This window comes from Carcharhinus amblyrhynchos, chromosome 12 (genome assembly GCF_965287045.1).
Source record: "Carcharhinus amblyrhynchos chromosome 12, sCarAmb.v2.hapA, whole genome shotgun sequence".
Taxonomy (NCBI): domain Eukaryota; kingdom Metazoa; phylum Chordata; class Chondrichthyes; order Carcharhiniformes; family Carcharhinidae; genus Carcharhinus; species Carcharhinus amblyrhynchos.
Window position 1 is genome coordinate 84,815,271 of NC_137335.1, and position 21,590 is coordinate 84,836,860.

The following is a 21,590-nucleotide window of genomic DNA, read 5'->3' on the forward strand; positions in this document are numbered from 1 at the left end:
TCTTGCCTTGTGCTGCCAGAAGGGGACACCAAGCTCACGGCAGGTTTAACAGGTCTTACGTTTAACGTAACCCTGCAATACATGTCAAACTGCTGTTGTACTGCTCAGACATGACACCACTATTTAAAATGTTTTCAAAAATTATTAGCGCCATGTAGGGCTAGATTTGTGTCAAAATACTTTACACTTTTTTTGCAATCCTAATAAGGCAGTTTTATAATGAACTTTAAAAAGTTAACTGTTAAAATATATACTTATTTTTAAGCAAAAAGTATTAAATTTGCATTTGTAATCATGTTTCATTCCTGATTTAGTTAAAGGAACTCAACATCATCATTTATAGCATTAGTAATTTAGGATTGGATATTTCTTTCAACAGCCTGTCAGTGCTTTCAAATCTAATTGGACTCGAGTATTAGAGCAAGTAAAATTCTTGTCAGAAAATTAGCCAACATCTCTCAGACAGGGTCTGAATGTGTTGGCGTTTTTCTCATTCTCTACCTTGTCATTTAAAGTTGTCAATACCAGTTGGATTGATTTATATTGTTTGTTTATGTGGTATTTAGTCACATGACATCATGCACTACTTTATTATATGACACCTAATCAACTGATGCTTGCCTGCAGTTTGCAAATATTATCCCTCCAAAACTTAAGAGTTTTGTATCTTTGTGTGTGGGTTCAATCCAGTATATTTCATGCGTGAAGCTCCAAGAATCACAAGTGCAAACTCTAGGTGTGAAATATGAATGTGAGTTGTAAGCTTTCCTCTTGGGTTGCAGCAGGCAACACACAATTCGAAAAGCAAATGGTATATTCACCTTTCTTGATTTGAGTGCCAGAAAAAAAGTAAAAAGAAGTTTTGCTGCAAGTGTATCAGGACTTTGCTGCAAGTGCGTAAGGACTTGGTGAGACTATGCTTAGTGCAGTTTTGTTCTCTTTACCTCAGGAAAGTATACTTGCCTTAGCGGAATGCAATGTGTATTCACTGGATTGATTTCTGGGATGTGGGGGATTGTGCTTTTAAGAGAAATTGAGTAGAATGGGTCTAGAGTTTACAAGAATGAGAAAAGTAGAAATATTTAGGGCTGAATTATCGCCCACACCCCCCTTATCTAGTCAAAATGTCAGTCCCAAACTGATCTACATTAAATTATGCATTATGCCACATGCCACAATGCACTCTGCATGGCCTTAAGAAGATGAGAGTGGGAGTTCCTCCTCTTAGCAGAAGGGATTCTCACCTCGAGGTCAATTGTTCTGAAAACCCTTCTGATTCACTGATGTCCTTTAGAGAAGGAAATCTGCCATTGTTAAACAGTTTGGCCTAGAAATGTCTCCAGAACCACTAAAATGTGGTTGATTCTTAACCATGAAATTCCCTAGCAAGCCACTAAAGTCAGGGGAAATTACGGGTGGACAACAAATGCTGGCTTTGCGAGTGACACCCACATTTCATGAGAGAATAAAATGATATCTTAAATCTGTGCTCTGTATTGACTGAACCTCCCACCAATGGAAACAGTTTCTCCATATTTCCCCAAAAACCTTTCAAATGTTAATACTGTTATTGAATCTCTACGGAGAAAAATTACAGCTTCTCTAGTCTTCCCATAAAACTGAAATCAATGACCCCAGGTACTGTTCTAGCACATCTCGTCTGCATTGTTTCCAATGCGTGGTGCCCAAAATTGGGTGCAGTACTCCAGCTGAGGCCTAACCAGCAATTGATGAAGATTTAGGACTTTTTGCCAAGTTAAATCACAATCTCATGGCACAAAATTGTGGGTCACTACAATAATATCAGAAATCACTTGCGTCACTATTTATTTCTCAAAGCTATGCTCACATCTTGCAAGATGTTCAAGTTTTCAGGACATTAGCCATAACAATCTAAGACATGTGACTGGGACTGAGCTGCTGCATCATGTCGCTTTACCTTCCTCTCAACTCTCAAAGCACAACAACAACATAAAACAGTGCAGCACAGGAACAAGCCCTGACGATCACGTTGTCCTATCTAGACCAACCGCCTGTATCCCTCTATTCCCCACCTTTCATGTGCCTATCCAGTCTTAAACGTAGCTAACATGTCTGCCTGAACCACCTCACTTGGCAGTGCATTCCAGGCTCCCACCACCCTCTGTGTAAAAAAAAAGTCCCCTGCGTATCTCCACTGAACCTTCCCCCATTCCCCTGAACTTGTGCCCCCTTTAAATAGTCATTTCTGCCTGAGGAAAAAGCTTCCATCTGTTCACCCTATCTATAACCCTCATAATTTTATTAACTTCTATGAGGTCGCCCCTTAGTCTCTGCCTTTCCAGGGAGAACAATCTCAGTTTATTCAATCTCTCCTCATAGCCTCCACGTCCTGGTATGAACACACATCAAATTCAGTTTCTGTTCTCAGATTCGTGATGTTCAATGTGTTAGCCACTGGCTACGTGTGACTAATCGGAAATCCAGATGTAGCTAATTGCAATTTTGATTACTATATAAATATAGACATAGTTGTTGATCAGGTGAGCTCAATAGCCATAACCACATGGTGCATACACGTTGGGGGTGATTCTCCCTTTCTGCTGCACTGTTTTTGTAGTACGGCAGGCTGGGAGACTCGAGCTGAGGCCGTTTTGCGTGCTTCCCACTGGGCACCACAGCCTCTGCAAGTCATCAAGCATTGGATTTCTGGCGCTGTCAACTCTGTGCCAGAAATCAGTGCGAAACTGTACAAATTATGCAAATGACATTTTCAGTAGATATTAAATATCATTAGTGGGCCTGGGACTGAAGTCTCTGGGCCCGCTAGCGACTCCCCCACCTTGCCAGGAATGGTTCACCCCAGTGGGGTTTAGAAAAGCTCCCCACTTGGGGGGAGCTGGAGGCCCCACCCTGCTGAAGTGAAGGGGGAGCCATTGATGGGTCAGACATCTGGGGGTATACCCCCTGGGCATTGCCCCCGGCACTGCCCAAGGAGCAAAATGACGATGCCCTGCGGGCCCAGACATATGGCAGTGCCAAGGGGCGGGGTCTAAAGAGGGAACCTGACGGGGGTGGGACCTCTGAGGGCGTGATTGGTAGGGGGTGTATGGGTTCCTGCTGCCACTCTGCATTTGGGTTGAGTGACAAAAGGAGGGAGGCCAATGATTGGGGCTAGTCATTGGGGTTGGGGGGCTTGGATAGCCTGTTGGGGGGGGGGGAACGTTGGGACTGCCAATGGGGAGTACAGGGGATGAAATTGGGGTTGAGGAGGGATCAGGAGATTGGGGCTGCTGGGGGGTGGCGGGGGGGAAGCGGTGAGATTGAAGGGTTCGGGGTTTCGAAGCTGACTGGACACGTTTGAAGGGCCAGTGTTTGGGCTGTGTGGGGCGGGGTGGCAGTCAATGAGGCAACAATGCAGGGGGTGCAGGGCTGGTTAGCTGTGCACGTGCCGATCTCTGCAATGACAGATCAGAATATGTGCCGTGGCCCACTCAATGCTGTGCTACTGGCCTCTCCAGTGGGAATGGACCCCACCCACTGATTTTTGGACTGACTTACACTCGTGCACTTTACAGTGCACAGTGTGGAAGATCCATTTTGAAACTCCCGTTGAAAAAAACCAGCGGGATTTACTTCAGTTTTTGCAATCACTTTGACACATTTTTTTGGGAGAATCGCCCCCTTTAACTTTCTGTGCATGTGTTTAAATGGCAAGATGAAAAGCATAGTGTATATTCTTTGATCATTTCAACTGCTTTATTTCCATGGTTACTGAATAATGATAATGTGCATCTGTAGTACATTTACCTCCACTGTGAATGTATCTGTAACTTGTTCCACTAAATTACTAAATGTGGAATATAGTCACATCTGCAGCTAGTCAGCACTTTCTATTGATTTAGAGTACATATGCTAAACATTTTCATCTCATTGTTTCATCTGGGAGGAACTCTTGTATTCTTCCAGTAGATTCACCTTCCATTATAGAATTCAATAGCACAGAAGGGAGCATTCAGCCCACAGTCTCTGTGCCACTCAAAAATAAATAAATGCGCTTGACCTAGTCGCCATCACAGAGATATAGGGCAGGATTTTCTGGCCCCTCCCGCTGGTGGGGTCTCCCAGTCCTGCCAAAGTCAACAGTGACTTAAATGGATTGCCACGTCCAGTATGGGAAAGTCCACCATATTGGGACCAGAGAGCCTCGGCAATGACTGCAAGACAACAAAGGCTGGGATAATTTTGTAAGCATAGGCAGCTTAAAAAAGGTGGCAGGGTATTTCAGTTAATTAAGAATTGCATTAGAGAGAGGGAGAGATGACGTCCTTATGAAAGATCAAGATGTAGAATCAGTTTAGTTAGATAAATAATAAGGCACCTGAAAGGTGACACGGTGGCACAGTGGTTAGCACTGCTGCCTCACAGCGCCAGGGTCCCAGGTTCAATTCCAGCCTTGGGTCACTGTGTGTGTGGAGTTTGCGCATTCTCCCTGTGTCTGCTTGGGGTGCTCCAGTTTCCTCCCACAGACCAAAGATGTGTGGGTAAGGTTGATTGGCCATGCAACATTGACCCTAGTGTCAAGGGAATTAGCAGAATACTGTGTGTGGGAATAAAACCTGGGTGGGATTGTAGTCGGTACAGACTCGATGGGCCAAATGGCCTGCTTCTGTACTGTCGGGAAGAGTACCAATACTATATGGTATACAGGAAGAAATAAAGGGGTCATGTGAGAAAGCATGACAATAGTCATAGGTGATATAATCTACATATAGATTGACAAATCAGATTGGTGAAGGTAGCCTCACAGATTAGTACATAGCATGCTTCTTGGAGCAGAACATTCTTGAGCCAACCAGAGATCTTACTGGCTGTTCAGGTCCTGCTGCCACTGCAGCGAGGATGGAGAATTTGGCACTCAGCCAAATCTCCATTTACTGTAGTGGGAGTGGAGAATTCCATCAGTGTGAACAGCTGGAAAATTCTGTCCCAAGTTATTCTACACTTGGTAATGTATAATGCAACAGGATAAATTCATGACCTCATTGTCAAGGTGCTTGTAGGTGGCATTGATCATAACTTGATTAATTTTGCATTTAATTAAAGGGAGAGAGGAATCAATCTCAGGCTGGTGTTTTAAATGTCAGGGTACGAAGACAGCTGGCTTACTAAGGGGGAAAGTAGGTTAAGGAGAGATGCAGTAGTAGATATTTGCGGAGATATTTCATAATTCAACAAAGATGCATTGCAGTAAGAAAGTAAAACTCTGGGGAAAGGATGCATGACAAGTGACGAATTTAGGAAGTTTAAGGTAGACTGAAATTGAAAGAAAATTGTACAAATAGAGTAATGGAGTCGTAGAGGTTTGCAGCATGGAAACAGGCCCTTCAGCCCAACTTGACCATGCCACCCAGTTTTTACCATTAAACTAGTCCCAATTGCCCGCATTTGGCACATCTCCTTCTATACCCATCTTACCCATGTAACTGCCTCAATGCTTTTTAAAAGACAAAATTGTAGCAGCCTCTGGCAGCTTGTTCCAGCTTGTACCTCTGGCAGCTTGTTCCAGACACTCACCGCCCTCTGCGTGAAGAAATTGCCTCTCTGGACCCTTTTGTATCTCTCCCCTCTCATCTTAAATCTCTGCCCTCTAGTTTTAAACTCCCCTACCTTTGGGAAAAGATGTTGACGATCTAGCTGATCTATGTCCCTTTGTAAAGATTAATAACAAATCAGAAGGCTGGACAGATAAGGAGGAAGAAATCTGAATATGAGAGAAAGTTAGCTAGAAAATATAAAGATATTACAAGTTTCTACAGTTTTTTTTAAAGACTAACAAAAGTGACTGTCCTCTGGTGAATGAGTTTGGAAATTAATCATAGGAAGTAAAGAAATGGCAGGTGCATTGAACATATCTCTGATAATTTGGCCTGAATTTTCATGCAGAGAGATTCTCCAAATGAGGAAAAATGGAGCAAAGGCCCAAATCCAGAAGCCCTGTTCCCAAACTCATTTTCCATTCTTGCAGGGTAATAAATCATGTGCCAATAGTTGATGGAAGCAGTTGGCCATGTAAATCAACAGCTGCCTCTCTTTGTGTGATTTTGGTGAGGTAGGTGTGTGAAACCTGAGATAACCTGGTAAGAGGAAAGCTGAATCTTGTGGATTTATTTGGACAGCCAAAGTGCCCTCTGGTGAGGCATTTTTGCATATTTTCCTGGGATACTTTTGGGAGAGATAAGGCACACTTTGAGAGAAGTAAGATATCCTTAGATGTCGGTCAGGCACCTTTTGGGATTATTAAATGTAGATATGAATGTGTCTAACTAGTGCATAAACTTAATGGAACGGTCAAGCTGTCAACTGTCAAAACTTAGATCTGTCAAAGTTGTCAAAGGGATTTAATTCTGAGAACTTTAAATTTAAAAAAATGTTCTGAGTTTAAAAAAATGAACCTGCTATTTCAATCTGCCTGTCATTATAAGCTTAGTGTGCACAACTGATTATACACCATATATTATCACAGGAGGGGTGCCAGTAGAGTGAACAGTTTGAGTGGCAGTTCCAAATGGTTATAGAATAGGATTCAAAAACAGAAAATGCTGAAAAATCTCTGCAGATCTGATAGCATCTGTGGAGAGAGAACGGAGGTCCTGCTTCAAGTCTGAGGACTCTTCATTAGAGCTATGCAGCTAGGCTATTTCAAAGGGCATTTAACAGCTGATCATATTGTTGTGGTTCTGGAATCACATGGAGACCAGATTTCCTTTCCTTAAGGAAACTGATTAATCTGATGGGTTCTTACAATAATTGGCTTTGGTTTCATGGCACCTTTGCTGAGTCTTATTTCAATTCTAGATTTATTTCAATTGAATTTAAATTTCACCAGCTGCCATGTGTGGAAAAACGATTGTTATACTGTACCAATCCTTGAGAGTTTGTTGCATTATTTGTAAAAATGCAGAAAAATCTTCAATTAAAAGTATTTATTTTTAATGACACCTATGTCAGCTCCTATTCATAGACTATAGCTCAGCCTTCAACACCATTACTCCTACGAGACTCATCTCCAAACTTTATGGCTTGAGGGTCAGTTCTTCCCTCTGCAACTGGATCCTAGACTTCCTAACCCACAGAACGCAGTCAGTGAGGATAGGCAACAACACCTCTTCCAGATCATCCTCAACACCGGTTCTCCGCAACGCTCTGTCCTCAGCCCCTTACTACACTTCATATGCATCTTTTTGGATTGTATGGCCAAATTCCCCTTCAACTCGATTGTCAAGTTTGTTGATGACACCACCATTGTGGGTCAGATCTCAAACAGTGACAAAACACAGTACAAGAAAGAGATAGAGGGCCCGATTTTACCATCAAGTTGTGCCCGTTTTTGGGTGTGAAAACTTGGTGATGTCAGTTGTAAGAAAGTAGCGCATGCCCACTTCCACACCCATTCCCCCTTTACCAATGGCCGAAAGTAGCCTTTGTCTGTACTGCGCCCGAAATGGGAGCGATGTCAATTTAGATGCATTTGCATGCATTTAAATTGGCTTAATGGGCTATGTGCACAAACTATTGGCGTCTCCCCCTTTACCATGGCATTCACTTGTCCAGATTCAGCGCAAAACAGACATGGTCCGCAAAGGTCTGTTTTGGGCACTCCAGTTTCTGAGGAGGCAAGTTCAGAGCTTTTGGAGGCTCTCTGACTCAAATCGGTGGTGGGCTTGAGGGGGAGGTGAGTTAGATGGCTCTCTGGTAAGAAGTGGGGTGGAGGGCAGGGGGTGTCCGCTGCCACTCTATGTGCGATCGGTTGGGGGTGGGGTCTGCTGCCAATTAGTGTGCGGTTAGTTGGGGGTAACGGGGGGAGGTTTGCTGCCACTCTGCATGCAACTGGGGGGGGGTGGGGGAAGGAAGTGGGGGAGGGTCTGCTGCCATTCTGCATGCGATCAGGGGAGGGAAGGGGGATCTGCTGCCAGTCTGCATGCAATTAGTGGGGGTAAGAGGGCTCTGCTGCCAATCTGCATGTGATTGGGGGAGGGGTAGGGAATCCGCTGCTACTCTGCATGCGATTGATAGGGTGGCAGGGAGCTGCGATCGGTCTGGGTAGTGCAGGGGTGGGTGGGAAGATAAAGGGGTCAGTTATGTTGTGGGGGTGGGACAATATCTGTGGGGGCCAGGGGGAGGCATTTTCCAGCAGAGAGCGATGTGACATGGGAGCATTTTTCATTTTTTTTACTGTAGAGTTGCAGCATTTCGGGCGTGAAAATTCTGCAGCACAATCCAGCATCGTTGAATTTTTTTTCAGGCAGAGTGCGGATGGGGATGCCTGAGAACAAGTCTAAAGGTTGGATCTGAAACACTCCCAGATTTAAGTCCCCCAGCATTTTGAATCAAAATGGTAAAATCAGGCCCAGTGAATCTGGTGGACTGGTGCAGCGACAATAATCTCTCCCTCAATGTCAACAAAACAAAGGAGCTAGTCATCGACTTCAGGAAGTGTAGTGGAGGACATGCCCCTGTCTACATCGAAGTAGAAATGGTCAACAGCTTCCAAGTTTTTAGATGTCCAGATCACCAACAACCTGTCCTGGTCCATCCATGTGCAGGCTATTATTAAGAAAGTCCACTAATGCCTCTACTTTCTCAGGAGACTGAGAAAATTTGGCATGTCCGCTACGACTCTCACCAACTTTTACAGATGCATCATAGAAAGCATTCTTTCTGGTTGTATCACAGCTTGGTATGGCTCCTGCTCTGTACAAGACCGCAAGAAATTACAAAGGGTCATAAATGAAGTCCAGTTCATTACTCAAACCAGCCTCTCATCCATTGACTCTGTATACACTTCCTGCTGCCTCACAAAGGCTGCCAGCGTAATCAAGAACTCCAGGCACCCTGGACATTCTCTCTTCCACTTTCTTCCATCAGGAAAAAGATACAAAAGTGAGGTCATGTACCAACCAACTCAAGAACAACTTCTTTCCTGCTGCCATCAGACTTTTGAATGGACCTACCATGGGTCTATCTCTACAACCTAGCTACGGCTGTAACTGTACATTCTACACCCTCTCCTTTCCTTCTCTGTGTACAGTATGCTTGTCTGTATAGCGTGCAAGAAACAATACTTTTCACTGTATACTAATACATGTGACAATAATAAATCAAATCAAATTTTTAAAAAGGAAGAATTTAATTGCATTAAATTCAGTGCAGAGAATGTTCACTCAACTGGTTCCTGGGATGGATGGATGATTTTATGAGGAATGGTTGACTCAGTCGGGTCTGTGCCCATTGAAATTTAGAAAAATGAAATGTGATTCTATTGAAACATTTAAGATCCTAAGGGACTTGACAGTGTTGATGCTGAAAGAACTATAGACACAGTTTAAAAGTAACAGGTCTGCCATTTAAGATGACAATGAAGTGAATTCTTTGTGGAATGAACTTAGCCAGAGAGAAATTCATATGTTCGTCTGTTCATGTGCTACCCTTGGACATTCCTGCTGGACATTTCCAGAAAACTGAGAAGGTTGGCAACCTCCTTGTGACCCTCACTTTTTTTTCACACTGACCCTTCCTCATCTCTTCCTATTGGTCTTTCCACTCAGCTCCTAATACCATGTGGATTGGCACTGCACTCACCCTGACTCCAGCTGTTCACTGTCTCCATCACCTCTTCCACATCTGAGGTGGCAAACAGCACAAACTGGCTGCTAGTCAATTCAAATCACGTCATACTGATCGCCCTCTCCCAAGCTTCTCATTTTACATTACGTTCTCCAAGCACCAGGGTTAACCCAGAATACCTTTCAGCACAGCCATGTGGTAACCTATGATGTTACTTAATTACTTATTAGTTTAGTCACCTGTTTAAATTCAGATTTATATAAGCAGCCACTGGAGCACTTAACAAATGTTCCAGCTACTTCATTACTTTAAAGAAAAAATCAAGTTACAGCTTTATAAATCTTTGCAATGGATGCTTCTCTTGTTCTCTATCTTATGGCTTAGGTGCAATTAGATATCATGCATTGCAAAGTGCAGGACAGAATGGTCGACCGATCATTCTCCAGTTTACCAAGGTGTAAACTCTTTACTTGCCTACTGAGTGGTTAGTTTACAAATTATATAAGAAGCTCATTAGTTTTTAGTGCCTCAGTTTAATTCATGTTAATTAATTGTGTTAAAAAATTATACATCAATAAGAATTTTTTAAAAGATTGTTTATGGTTATAAAAGCAATTAAAGAAGGGGATAACTTCACCCAAATCAGCAGATGTTTAAAAGTGTTTAAAACAAATTGCCTAATCACTTACTGATTTCAAAATTAATTTATTAAAACTCAGCAAATTGCTGAACTAATTCTGAAAATTACAACGTACCTGGATATCCATTGTAAGGAATGCCTGCACACATTGAAGAATCACAGTAACCAGGAGGGCCAGCTGGACCTCGAGACCCATAACGTCCTGGACGACCAGGTTGTCCAAGAGGTCCCATTGGACCTGGAGGACCTGTTGGGCCAGTTCTCGATTGTCCGGGTGGGCCTATGAAACAAGCACAGTGATTACGACAGATCTAGCATAGACTAATTATTTATTTCTTTACACTAACATCCTGAAGGCACTGGGATACAATTCTGGTTGTGCTTGCAGCCCTTTGGTATTCTCTGTCCCCGCTAAACTCACGTCCCCAGAGTGGCCATTTTTTGGATACCAGCCTGTACAAGGGGCTGAATTCCCATTTTTGTTGAGATCTTGATATGGGACCATTTCCAGTTTCCAACCTGAAGCCTGATGCAATTTTCAAAAAGGTCAGTTAGTGGCTGGGTAGTATGTGTGCAATGCAATAAGGATGGGTTGAGGTGGTGGGGAGGGGGCTGTCAAAGTTGCAAGGCCAATAAGAAGCCCTCTTGCACTGAAAGATCAGCAAACCAAACTTAAAAAGTGGATGCTGTTGCTGTAGGAATGAGAATGAGTTTGTAAGAGGGAGGGACATGGTCAGACAATGGCCTGGCACTCCCCCTTGGCAAAGTTTGGCACTGCCAGGTTGGCACCATACCACCCTGGCAGTGTCAACCTGTGCCACAGGGTGGGCTCCAGCGAGAGTCTGATGGAGGAGGTGTGGCTGCAATTCACATTCATTATGTAACGGGGGCCATGAGCAGATGGAGGAGCGGGGGGGGACCGGCAATGGCCACTGGGAGAGGGAGGTGGGTGCCAGCTGTGTCTGTGTAGGGGGTGACAATGAATCAGTGGAGGGAGGGAGGGATGGGACTGATGATTGATGTGGGTGGGGTTTTATACATGTAATGATCAGGGCACCCTTTAAAGATGGTACCCTGGTTTCTGTCCAACCAGACTTTGCTGTTGTGTTGAGGCCCTATCCATCTAAATGACGCTACAAAATATGTCCCCTTGATTATTTTAGGCGGAGTTGTCATAAGATCTGGACAATCAGCGTATTTCACTGGGGAGAACCATTTCTTACCATAAGCAACGTTGCCATTTTTTGGTAAGACTCTGCTCCCACCCACCCCCGTATCCTGGAGGGGAATTACAGTTGAGATAGTTTGTTAAAATATGAAAATGCAGCAAAAAAAACAGTGCCATGGCCTCTACTTCCAGCAAATACTTTATTAGGCTGGATTGAAGCTGGAAATGAATAGTCAGCCATTGTGACCTACAAAGAGAGGGCGGCACCGCAGCACAGTGGTCAGCATATTCTCCTCGTGTCTGCGTGGGTTTCCTCCGGGTGTTCCGGTTTCCTCCCACAGTCCAAAGATGTGTGAGTTAGGTGGATTGGCCATGCTAATAAATTGCCCCTTAGTGTCCTGCGATGTGTAGGTTATAGGGATTAGTGGGTAAATATGTCGGGATATGGGGGTAGGGGCCTGGGTGGGATTGTGGTCGGTGCACTGTATGATTTCTATGATTCTATTCCTGTGAAAGGACGAACAGACAGACTTCACTAAATCCTATTCCTCTGCCAATTATGTTTTAAATCAAATTAAAGTTGAAGCTGCAGTTTTTATTGCGGTTGTAATACCTCAAACCCATTAGTTTTCATGGGACCAGTAAGTCCATGAATAATCCTTGGCACACATAGTCTTCCCGAGATGTGCGCTGCCATGCGTATCTTATGCACAAAGATGCAATCATGATAAGTAATGTTTCATTTTCAATCTGAATGATCAGAATGTTTCATTTTCATTTTGGAAGCAGGATGAGCAAGAGAGACCCCATGGGAGTTGGGGACGAGGGAGCGAGGGAAGGGGGTGTTGTTTGGTTTGTGATAGTTTGTTATCACAAACGCAATGAATGTGCACAAAGACACACCTTTTTACCAGGCTTGCTGTTCAGTTTAAATGTGTAACTCTGTAAATGTGTGTATAAATAGAATAGTAAGCATTCATCTACAGATCTAGACTGAATATGTGATTCCTTGCATCCCACTGATTACTTCCCTGTTTGTTGCTGAATAGATAGAGTTTTCAACACTATTATCTTTAGAGGGAAGAATGAATCCGCACCTGTGTATTGTAACAGTAGCAGTTTAAAATTACTTGTGCTTTTATATTAACTTGGAAAAACTCATGTTTAACCTCAAACCTGTCTGGCAGCTGGTCCTCATGCTGTCTAGACTGCTTTCATGTAATTCCAGAACACATATGTTATAAATGAGGCCACAAACCACACCCCCCCACCCTCTGCTTCCCCAACCCCAACTCCCATTGGGTCTCTCTCTCTCTCTCTCATCCTGCTTCCAAAATGAAAATGAAACATTCTGATCATTCACATTGAAAACTATTTACTTCATTTTATTTTACACAACAAATTGATGTCCATTTAATGATCAAATCATTTGTCTGGGGGTAGGAGGCAACTAATTAATACATGACTGCTTTTAAAATTAAGTACTGTGGATGTCTCAGGCAATAAGACTGCGTTAAACAAATGAAAGAAGGTATCACCTTTGCCTCCCTTTGACCCATGAGAGGCTGATGTAACATTTGTGTTGGAATGAATTATATGAAGGGTAACAGAACAACTGGACATCTGCAGCCTCGGGCCCTGCAAACCATGTGCACTGCAGATCATGTATTTCTTAACAAAAAAAAATCATGAATAAGTAAAGTTTTAGAATTCCCAGGACAAGGTATGATTCAGAGCTCCACTAGCTATTGCTCATCAGCAACTGGCATTTTTCTTACCAGAGGAGTGCTTTTGCCAGTGGAGTTTTATGCAGGAAGAAGGTAATAACAAAGTGTCCTCCAGGATTTGCCAATCACAGATTGTTTCCAGAAATTAAAAATTAATTTCCCAGACACTGGTGCAGCAACCGGGGAGAAAGCTGCAAAGTTGTAATGAAAATCACTCAGCACCTTCTGCCAATTTAGTTCTGTCTTGGTCTAACTGTGTTTAATTTTAACATGTCAGAAATTTTGGGATGGAAATTTGGAGTTTTTATATTTCTCTAGGGAAGTGAGAGTTGCCTAGCCAAAACATGGCATGAAGAGGAATGCAAAAATAATTTGTCCAAAGCTCATTCTGAGTTATTGCTGTTGAAGTCATTGTAAAGCAAAATCAGATATGGCATTTAATGGATATTCAATTTGTTACACAATGACTCAAATTTAAAATTACCCCCCAATATGTTGGAACCAGAACTGAGCAGAGGAGAGCATTCTGGTTTGTTTCCTTAACTCAGTTGACACCCCAATAAATTAGGAGGAACAACATTTTGTGCATCATGCGTCTTGCACACTACGATCCAGACAAATGTTTGCCCATTGATAAAGCTACCTACCAGGGGGTCCAGGTAAACCTCGCTGTCCTGGTTTCCCAATACCTGGACTGCCTCGTTCACCTTTCTCTCCAGGGCTTCCTATTAACAAAGAAGATGCACCATTGAGAATGCAACCCTGAAAGATTCAAACAGTTTGTTAACAGTGAAGTAAAAAGTAAACAACAGGGCAATAACCTCTGCTTCCAGCATTGCTTCATCAGGCTGGAAATGAATAGTCAGCCATTAGGGTCTGAAAAGTATTAATAAACAGACTTGGAACACTAAATTCCTATTCTTAATAATATTTTCATTCAAATTAAACCCTGAAGCTGCAGTTCTTCTGAGTCTGAGGTGATTGGAACAACTCAGACCCAATATTTTCATGGGTCAATAGACGTATCACATGCTCAGGAGAGTGCAAATGCCACAGGTAATAACTAGCTTTCACACAAGACTCCTTTTGACTTCCAAAAATACTACTTCCCATCTGTCATAGGTGGATTAGATCAGAATCCACTGAAAGTGATTCCACTGCCCAAGGATATGAATTATGTCACAAATCAATGACAATGGGGGCTTGGAAAAGAGATTTGAACCATTTAGGAAACATTTAGTTGAAGACCCAACACCCAGCCACCAGCTGTTGATTCTTCTTCCATTTTTATCATCCACTTTTGCAACTGAAATAATCTTGAGTGCTAATTGTAAATTGGTGTCTGAGTAGTGGGAGTCAGTCAAGCAGAGCAAATACTGTGCCACAAAGGAAAAGTATAGGACTAAGAAATCTAGAACGTACAACGCAGAAGAAAAGTTTATATTGGATACCACTTATTTTGCCTTAAATGCATTGGGCATAATTAAAAAGATTTCAGCAGATATTACTGTTGTGTGATAGATCGGAGTTGAGGAGGAACTTCTTCACTCAAAGGGTGGTGAATCTCTGGAATTCTCTGCCTGTTGAAGTGGTGGAGGCTACCTCACTAAATATATTTAAGTCATGGGTAGATAGGTTTTTGATAGACAGGGGAATTAAGGGTTATGGGGAGAAAGCGGGAAAGTGGAACTGATCCATTTCAGATCAGCCATGATCTTATCGAATGGTGGAGCAGGCTCGAAGGGCTAGATGGCCTACTCCTGCTCCTATTTCTTACGTTCTTATGTGATCAATATTGAGGGGGAAAACTGAAAACTGCAGGAAGATATCACTGAAATGGACACATGGGCTAAAATATGACAAATAGAATTCAATCCAGAAAAATGTTGGGGGGAATTCACTGGCCTCCCAGCCGTATGTTTCTCGGTGATGGGAGGTGGTGTGCCATTCACTGGCAGTGGGATTCTCTGGTCTTGCCATTGTCCAAGAGATTGCCCATTGATGTCACTCGATGCCACCGCAAAACCCGCGGGAGGAAGTGAATAGCTGGAGAATTCCACCCCCCACCCCCGTGAAGTATTACATTTGGGGAGGGTAAACAAGGTAAGGGAATAAATACACAATATATTGTAAATGAGAAGGAACAGAGGGACCTTGGAACAGATGTCTTCAAGTACCTGAAGAAAGCAGAGCCTAGATGAAGGTGGCTAATAAGGCAAATGTATTCTTTCCTGTATTAACTGAAACATTCATCGTAAAAGGAAGTTGTACTGGAACTGCATACAGTAAGTAAGAGCTTTCACAAAGGGTCTTCTGGACTCGAAATGTCAGCTCTTTTCTCTCCTTACAGATGCTGCCAGACCTGCTGAGATTTTCCAGTGTTTTCTCTTTTTGTTTCAGAATCCAACAACCGCAGTAGTTTGCTTGTATACACTAAGTCCTTGTTTCACATGTCCCCTTTTAAATTTTTAAAGTGCTTTATTTTTTATGCCTGGGTTTTATTTAAAATGCAGTATTCTTGACGTCATCATGTGTAAACGGGCCAGTAATTCTGTGTGGAGTCTGGCCTGCAATCAGCACCATTTTGGTGTTTTAAAGAGATCTCTGCTAGGACGAGCCTGCAGGCAAGGCAGCAATTTTAAATTCCCTCACAGTACAGTACTTCAGACTATGGTACAACGTTTCAATTTTTATAACTGATTTTTCTGGGAAAAGAAGTAGTCAGGAATCTAAACTGGCTTTAACATTGACTCCTATTTGTAACCATGCTTTACGTAAAGGGGGTTTGACTTAAAGTGGCGATTTTCAGGAATGTAACCACTTTAAGTAAAGGCTCCCTGTAAACACTATTTAGGTTGTAGCCAGGTTACTCCATCCATCTAGACAGGATATAGAAGAGATTTATGACATTGTTGCCAGGAGTAGGGAATTTAAGCAATGAGGAAAATTTGGGTAGGGTTGGTTTATTTTCCTTGGAGCAAAGAAGCTGAGGGAGATTTAAGTTAGGTGAATAACATTCTAAAGGAGCCTAGTCAGAGTGGATAGGAAGAATCTATTTTCCTTTGCAGAGAGGCCAAGAAGTGAGTATAGATTTAAAGTAACTGACAGAAGTGTTAGCTGGGGAGTTGAACAGACATCTTTTTACAGATAGACAGATTATTGCTCCATCAGGGGATCGAGAGATATGGAGGGAGTTGAAGTCTAAAATTAAATTGAGTGATGGAGCAGGCTTAATAAGCTGTATGGTTTCTTCCTTATATAGAGGGTAACGAGGATCAAGGAATACTGCCTTGGAAGAGTAGAGAGGCAAAGTTCTCATTGCATTTAAAAAGTACTTGGATATATACGTAAAGTGCTGTAACCTACAGGGCTGTGGGGCAAGAGTAGGATGTTAGGCTGAATAACTGACATACATGAAGGACTAAATGGCTTTGTTCTGTGGTATAAATTTCAGTGATTCAGTAAAGTTTTAAGTCTGGTTAGGGCACTTGAAAAGTGTAGATTGCACGTTTCATACCTCTTTCACCTGGTCTGCCTTGAACACCGGGTGCACCTGGGAATCCTGGTGGACCTGGAGGCCCTGTTTCTCCTACTTGTCCATTACTGCCTGGTGTTCCAGGGGGCCCTGGTGGTCCTGGAACTGCTCGGTTGGTGTATCCGTTGGGGATCTGGTTTATCAATGAATTCACTCTTCTCATATGATCTGCAAAATTAAAAGGCAAAACTTAACAATATCTCAAGCCAACAACTGATTTCTTTATGCAGTGCTATAATTCGGATTCTGCTTTCTGCCACGGCTGATATTTCTGACCATTTCCAAGTAGAATATCTGATATGGCACATGGAAGGTATAGTTATCAATACAACAGCATCAAACAATGTGTTTATTCTAAATTGCTGTTTTAAACAATAAACATTCACCATTGATTGACTGTACAGATATAAAACAATATATCTTTGATTGGTTTGAACATGAGGTAGTCATTGTGAGGTGACGTGGTTCAGCTGCTGCACTTTGACCTGGACAGGATCTAAGCTTGTATGCAACATGCTATGAGCTTTGTGAGGTTGGCAACCCTTAGCCCACATGGGGTCAATCTCAGGAAAAAGCTGGTAATTAATGCATACCTGCTCCAAAATGTGAACTTTACCCAATCATCCTGTTAAAAATGGACATAAATCCAGTGTTTGAAAACTGAAGTCTTTGAATAGACAGATTATGAATGTCTTTTGTCCAGCCATACATGAGTCATTCAGAAACGTAAGTATGTTATATGTATACTTATACAATTCATATCATTTATAAATATACATATATATAAAATGTGTATGTGTGTGTATAAATAAACACATTTCTGTTCTTTTATTATTTAACTTCCAGTAAACTCTTCTTGCACCCAGTTCACTAATCCTGATCTGCTGCAGGTTTCCATGCAGAAAGGAAGAAAGACTTGCATTTCTGTAGTGCCTTTCACAATCTCTGTATGACCCAAAGTACCACAGCCAATGAGGGTCTTTTGGAAGGTAGTCTCAGTTTTAATAAAGAAAGCCCAGCAGCCAATTAGCACACAGCTAGATCTCACAAAGTAGAAAGGGAAGAAAAGCTTTAAGCAGCTTGCTATTGACGATGCCTGTGTGCTCCCAATCATTGCTGGAAGGCCCAATTGTTATAGGTTCTCATTTCCTGCTTCTGACTCTAAGGACCCACAAAACATTTTAAATACTGCTAGAAGCATAGGGTTTGACTGCTGTTTGGTTTGTTGGCAGCAGAACATCAGTATAGATATATACCTTTTGAGTTTGATCCTCCCTATTTGCCTATCATGACAGGAGTTTACAGTCTATATATCTTTCATTTTTATACATTTGTACAGCCTTTCTCTCTCTCCAGACAACTATTAATCAAATGAGATACTGGGGGGATTCTCTGGGTGCGCTAGTCTGGGGCTATGCCCAGAGAATCAGGAGTTGGCAGAAAAGCAACAGCGCCAAACCTGCTGTAACCCTCCCAAGCTGTGCTACTGGCGCCAATTGGGTTCTGGGCCAGAACAGGCAGGAAGCCTATTAATATTCAAAAGGCCTCTGTAGCATCTCATTAGCAAGCTAGGAGGCCGATTCAATGACTGCGCACCATATTCTCACCCCTCCAGCTGGAAGTCACACGTGCGTTAATTGGTACAGGTTCTGAAACGTGGGGACCCGACAGACTTAGTCCAAAGGGGAGCTAGGAGGCAAGGTGCCACTTCAGAGTTGTACCGGAGTGGACTGGGGGTGGGGGGGCGGTGGTGTGGTGGTGGATGTGTGTGTCTTGCAAAGCGCCTATGGGTATCAGTGTCCGTGATGCTGCTTCTGGTCTGACCATAGGGGCTCTTCTTCCCTATCTCAGGTGGGGCCTGGCTGAATGTCTGCATGTTGTGGGAAGAGGTTAGCTAAATCACAGAAATGCTCAGGCAACTGATCTGTTATGATGTAGCTTGGTGTCAGTTGCGTGTCTCACCTGTGATGTCTTCTTCCCCAGTGGAGGTCATGCACCCTGTCCATATATGAGTCTGCATTACTCTCAAAGGTCTCCATGGATACACTGGGCTCACCCATGGTTCAGTCAGTGATCCTGACATGTTGGCAAACATCTATGAACTACTCCTAGTCAATGGGGTCATCGGGTACATTTGGTATCTTGCCCTTTCAAGAGTGATGGTAGCCCATGTACAAACTTGGTCAATGCTTCTCAGTCGCAGCTGCAGATCTGGTGAAGGAGGGGGTCAGCCAAGGAGAGTTACGTGAATGATCACATCAACCAGAACCAACTGAACCAGCGTTCTGTCAGTGGCCCCCTAATGCAACTCTGACCAGTGATCAGAGTTGAGGAGGAACTTCTTCACTCAAAGGGTGGTGAATCTCTGGAATTCTCTGCCTGTTGAAGTGGTGGAGGCTACCTCGCTGAATATATTTAAGTCACGGGTAGATAGGTTTCTGATAGACAGGGGAATTAAAGGTTATGGGGAGAAAGCGGGAAAGTGGAACTGATCCACTTCAGATCAGCCATGATCTTATTGAATGGCGGGGCAGGCTCGACGGGTTAGATGGCCTACTCCTGCTCCTATTTCTTATGTTCTTATGTTCTGTCAGTCAGCCCATGTGACATAGAGGAATTGCTGGTTGAGTCAATCATTCCTGGCTCCATTGAGGATCACACTCCTCTCCCTGAGACCCACAGCTGCTCAAGTTGGCCACACCTACCGGCCAGTAGATAGGCTTTGTAGACCCGCAGGCTCGGAAACCCCCCGCCCCCTCCAACAAAATATGAAACAGCCCATAAATCCTCAGAAGTAGTTTCACTTCTCCAGCACACAGGTTCCTGACGCAAGTCATACAAGAATGCTTCCCCCCATGAGGTACCCTCCATTGCACTCCCAGACAGAGCCCCAGCATTAGGGGGCCACTGCGAAGGCTGCAGTGCCAGCTGATCATCAGGCTGAGGAGGGCGTATGAAGACAGCCCTTATGTAGGCCAAAGCTATACAGGAGGTGCTGGTTATGTCAATGAGCTTCAGACAACATGTGCCACCGAAAACTGTGCCTTCTTGGGAGATGGTGCAGCAGCTGTGTCAGGTGTACCTGGCACCTACAGGAGGAGGAGGAGATCATTGCTGCCTTGAACTCTTAGGCCTCTAGACCATTCCAGGGCTCAACTGGGGACCTCAGCGACATTTCTCAAACCTTCTTATACAGGTGAAGTGATGAACGTCCTGTGTGCCTCAGCAGCTGATAACCTTTTACCTGGACCAAGCCCAACGGGATGTCTGGACTGAAGGATTCTCTGCTATTGACAGGATGCCAAATCCCGGAAAGAGGGTAGTCCTCCTCTCCTCCAGTCTCAAACATCCACTCCAGCTTCAATGCTCAAAAATCTGGGTGCCAAGCTTTTTCCCAGCCATATTGTTGCCTGAAGTGAAAGTGCTGCTGAAGGGACAGCTGAAATACTGCTCCCACTTGTAGAGGGCTAACAGCTGAATTCGGACTGCAGCAAATCTGGTGGAAAATCTGTATAACCCATCGCGGAGAAATGGCCCATTAAGATAACCTGAATTGCGAGTGCAGACGAGTGGTAACACCAGTGTGATGCACTCTGGCTTACTTGCCAGCGTGAGCACTTAGTCCCAATTTGCGGCCATCAACGTTCTCACAAAGTTAGCAATTGACCTCTCAGCAGGTCGTTATCAAGAGGAGAGTTTACCAGTGATTCAACTTGCAGAGAAAGTCTTTGTCTGTTAGCAAGAGTGAAATAACTAGATTGAAAGGTGACAAGAAATACCCAGATATGTGTCAAAATCTCCAACTGGTGTGTCAGGTGGACTGATGGCAAACCTCAATGTATGGCAGAAGATGGAAAATTTGAATGCAGCCAGCTAAATGATGTGTAACACTCCCCAGCCCCACCCCACTCAGATACACAAGACTTTACATGAGGTAGCACCGATTGTTGACTCAAGTGCAGGAAACCGGGAACACCACAAACCACTTCCAGCTCTCTGCCACAAAATCCCTGTGGTTTCTCCTGTCAACTTTCAGTTGTACTCACTGTTCATCAGCTGCTCACAGACTTGTCTTGAAATTGCTCTCATCATGTTTTGAGGGGCGAAGTCACCCTAGAAACATTAAAAGAGAAACCACATAACACTAATTTAATTAAATGCAGATAAAAGAAATCTGGCATTTAGGAGAGCACAACTTCAGTACGTTCGAAAGAAGTACTTTTGAAGCACAGTCACATCGTTTTGTAGGAATACGGCACCAAGTTTCACACAACAAGTGCCACAAACAGCAATTAGGGCTTGGCTGAAGGATGAATTTTCATCAGGAAACCAGTGAAAATTTACTGGTTCTTCTTCAGTGAGTGCCATAGGATCTTTTACACCTTGCTTAATCCAAACAATGACATGCCTCACAGGGCAGCACCCTCAGTACTGTACTGGAATGTCAGCAAAGATTATGGTCTCAGGTTTCTGAAGTGGGGCTTGAAGTCACAAACGTGTTACTCAGAAGTAAGGGTAAAATCAATAGTGAAGGAAAATCGTCCAAAATCAACTTCAGTCCAATTTATCTCTTGTTCATTATTAATTAAATTTAAATGCCATCAGTTGTCATGGTGGTATTTGAACCCAAGGCTCCCAGAGCATTAGCCTGGGCCTATGGCAATATTAGACCAGTGACATTACCACTACTCCACCATCTCCCCTAACTGGAGGATAAAATCTCTTCGCTCTTGACACTTACCCGGTCACCTTTCTCTCCCTTTGGACCAGTTTGTCCCTATACAAGAAAAATACAAAAGTAAATGATTTGAACTGCATTCTATTTTAAAATGTTATCATTTTGACCGTGACTTGAAAGCACTGAAGAGTTCACAATGGAGGTTTACTCAGTGTCCACTGCTTCCAATGTAGATA

General features: G+C 43.3%; 1 protein-coding gene across 1 annotated transcript in view; it reads right to left on the bottom strand.

The window, feature by feature from the left end:
- col12a1a (collagen, type XII, alpha 1a) overlaps nt 1–21,590 on the bottom strand; it is a 257,960-nt gene that overhangs the window by 5,405 nt on the left and 230,965 nt on the right. The window contains exons 60-64 of the mRNA XM_080200857.1: nt 21,418–21,453; nt 20,723–20,789; nt 16,659–16,844; nt 13,789–13,866; nt 10,362–10,526 (exon numbers count right to left, since the gene is read on the bottom strand). Coding sequence (XP_080056983.1) covers nt 10,362–10,526; nt 13,789–13,866; nt 16,659–16,844; nt 20,723–20,789; nt 21,418–21,453 — 532 coding nt within the window. The remainder of the gene's footprint in view (nt 1–10,361; nt 10,527–13,788; nt 13,867–16,658; nt 16,845–20,722; nt 20,790–21,417; nt 21,454–21,590) is intronic.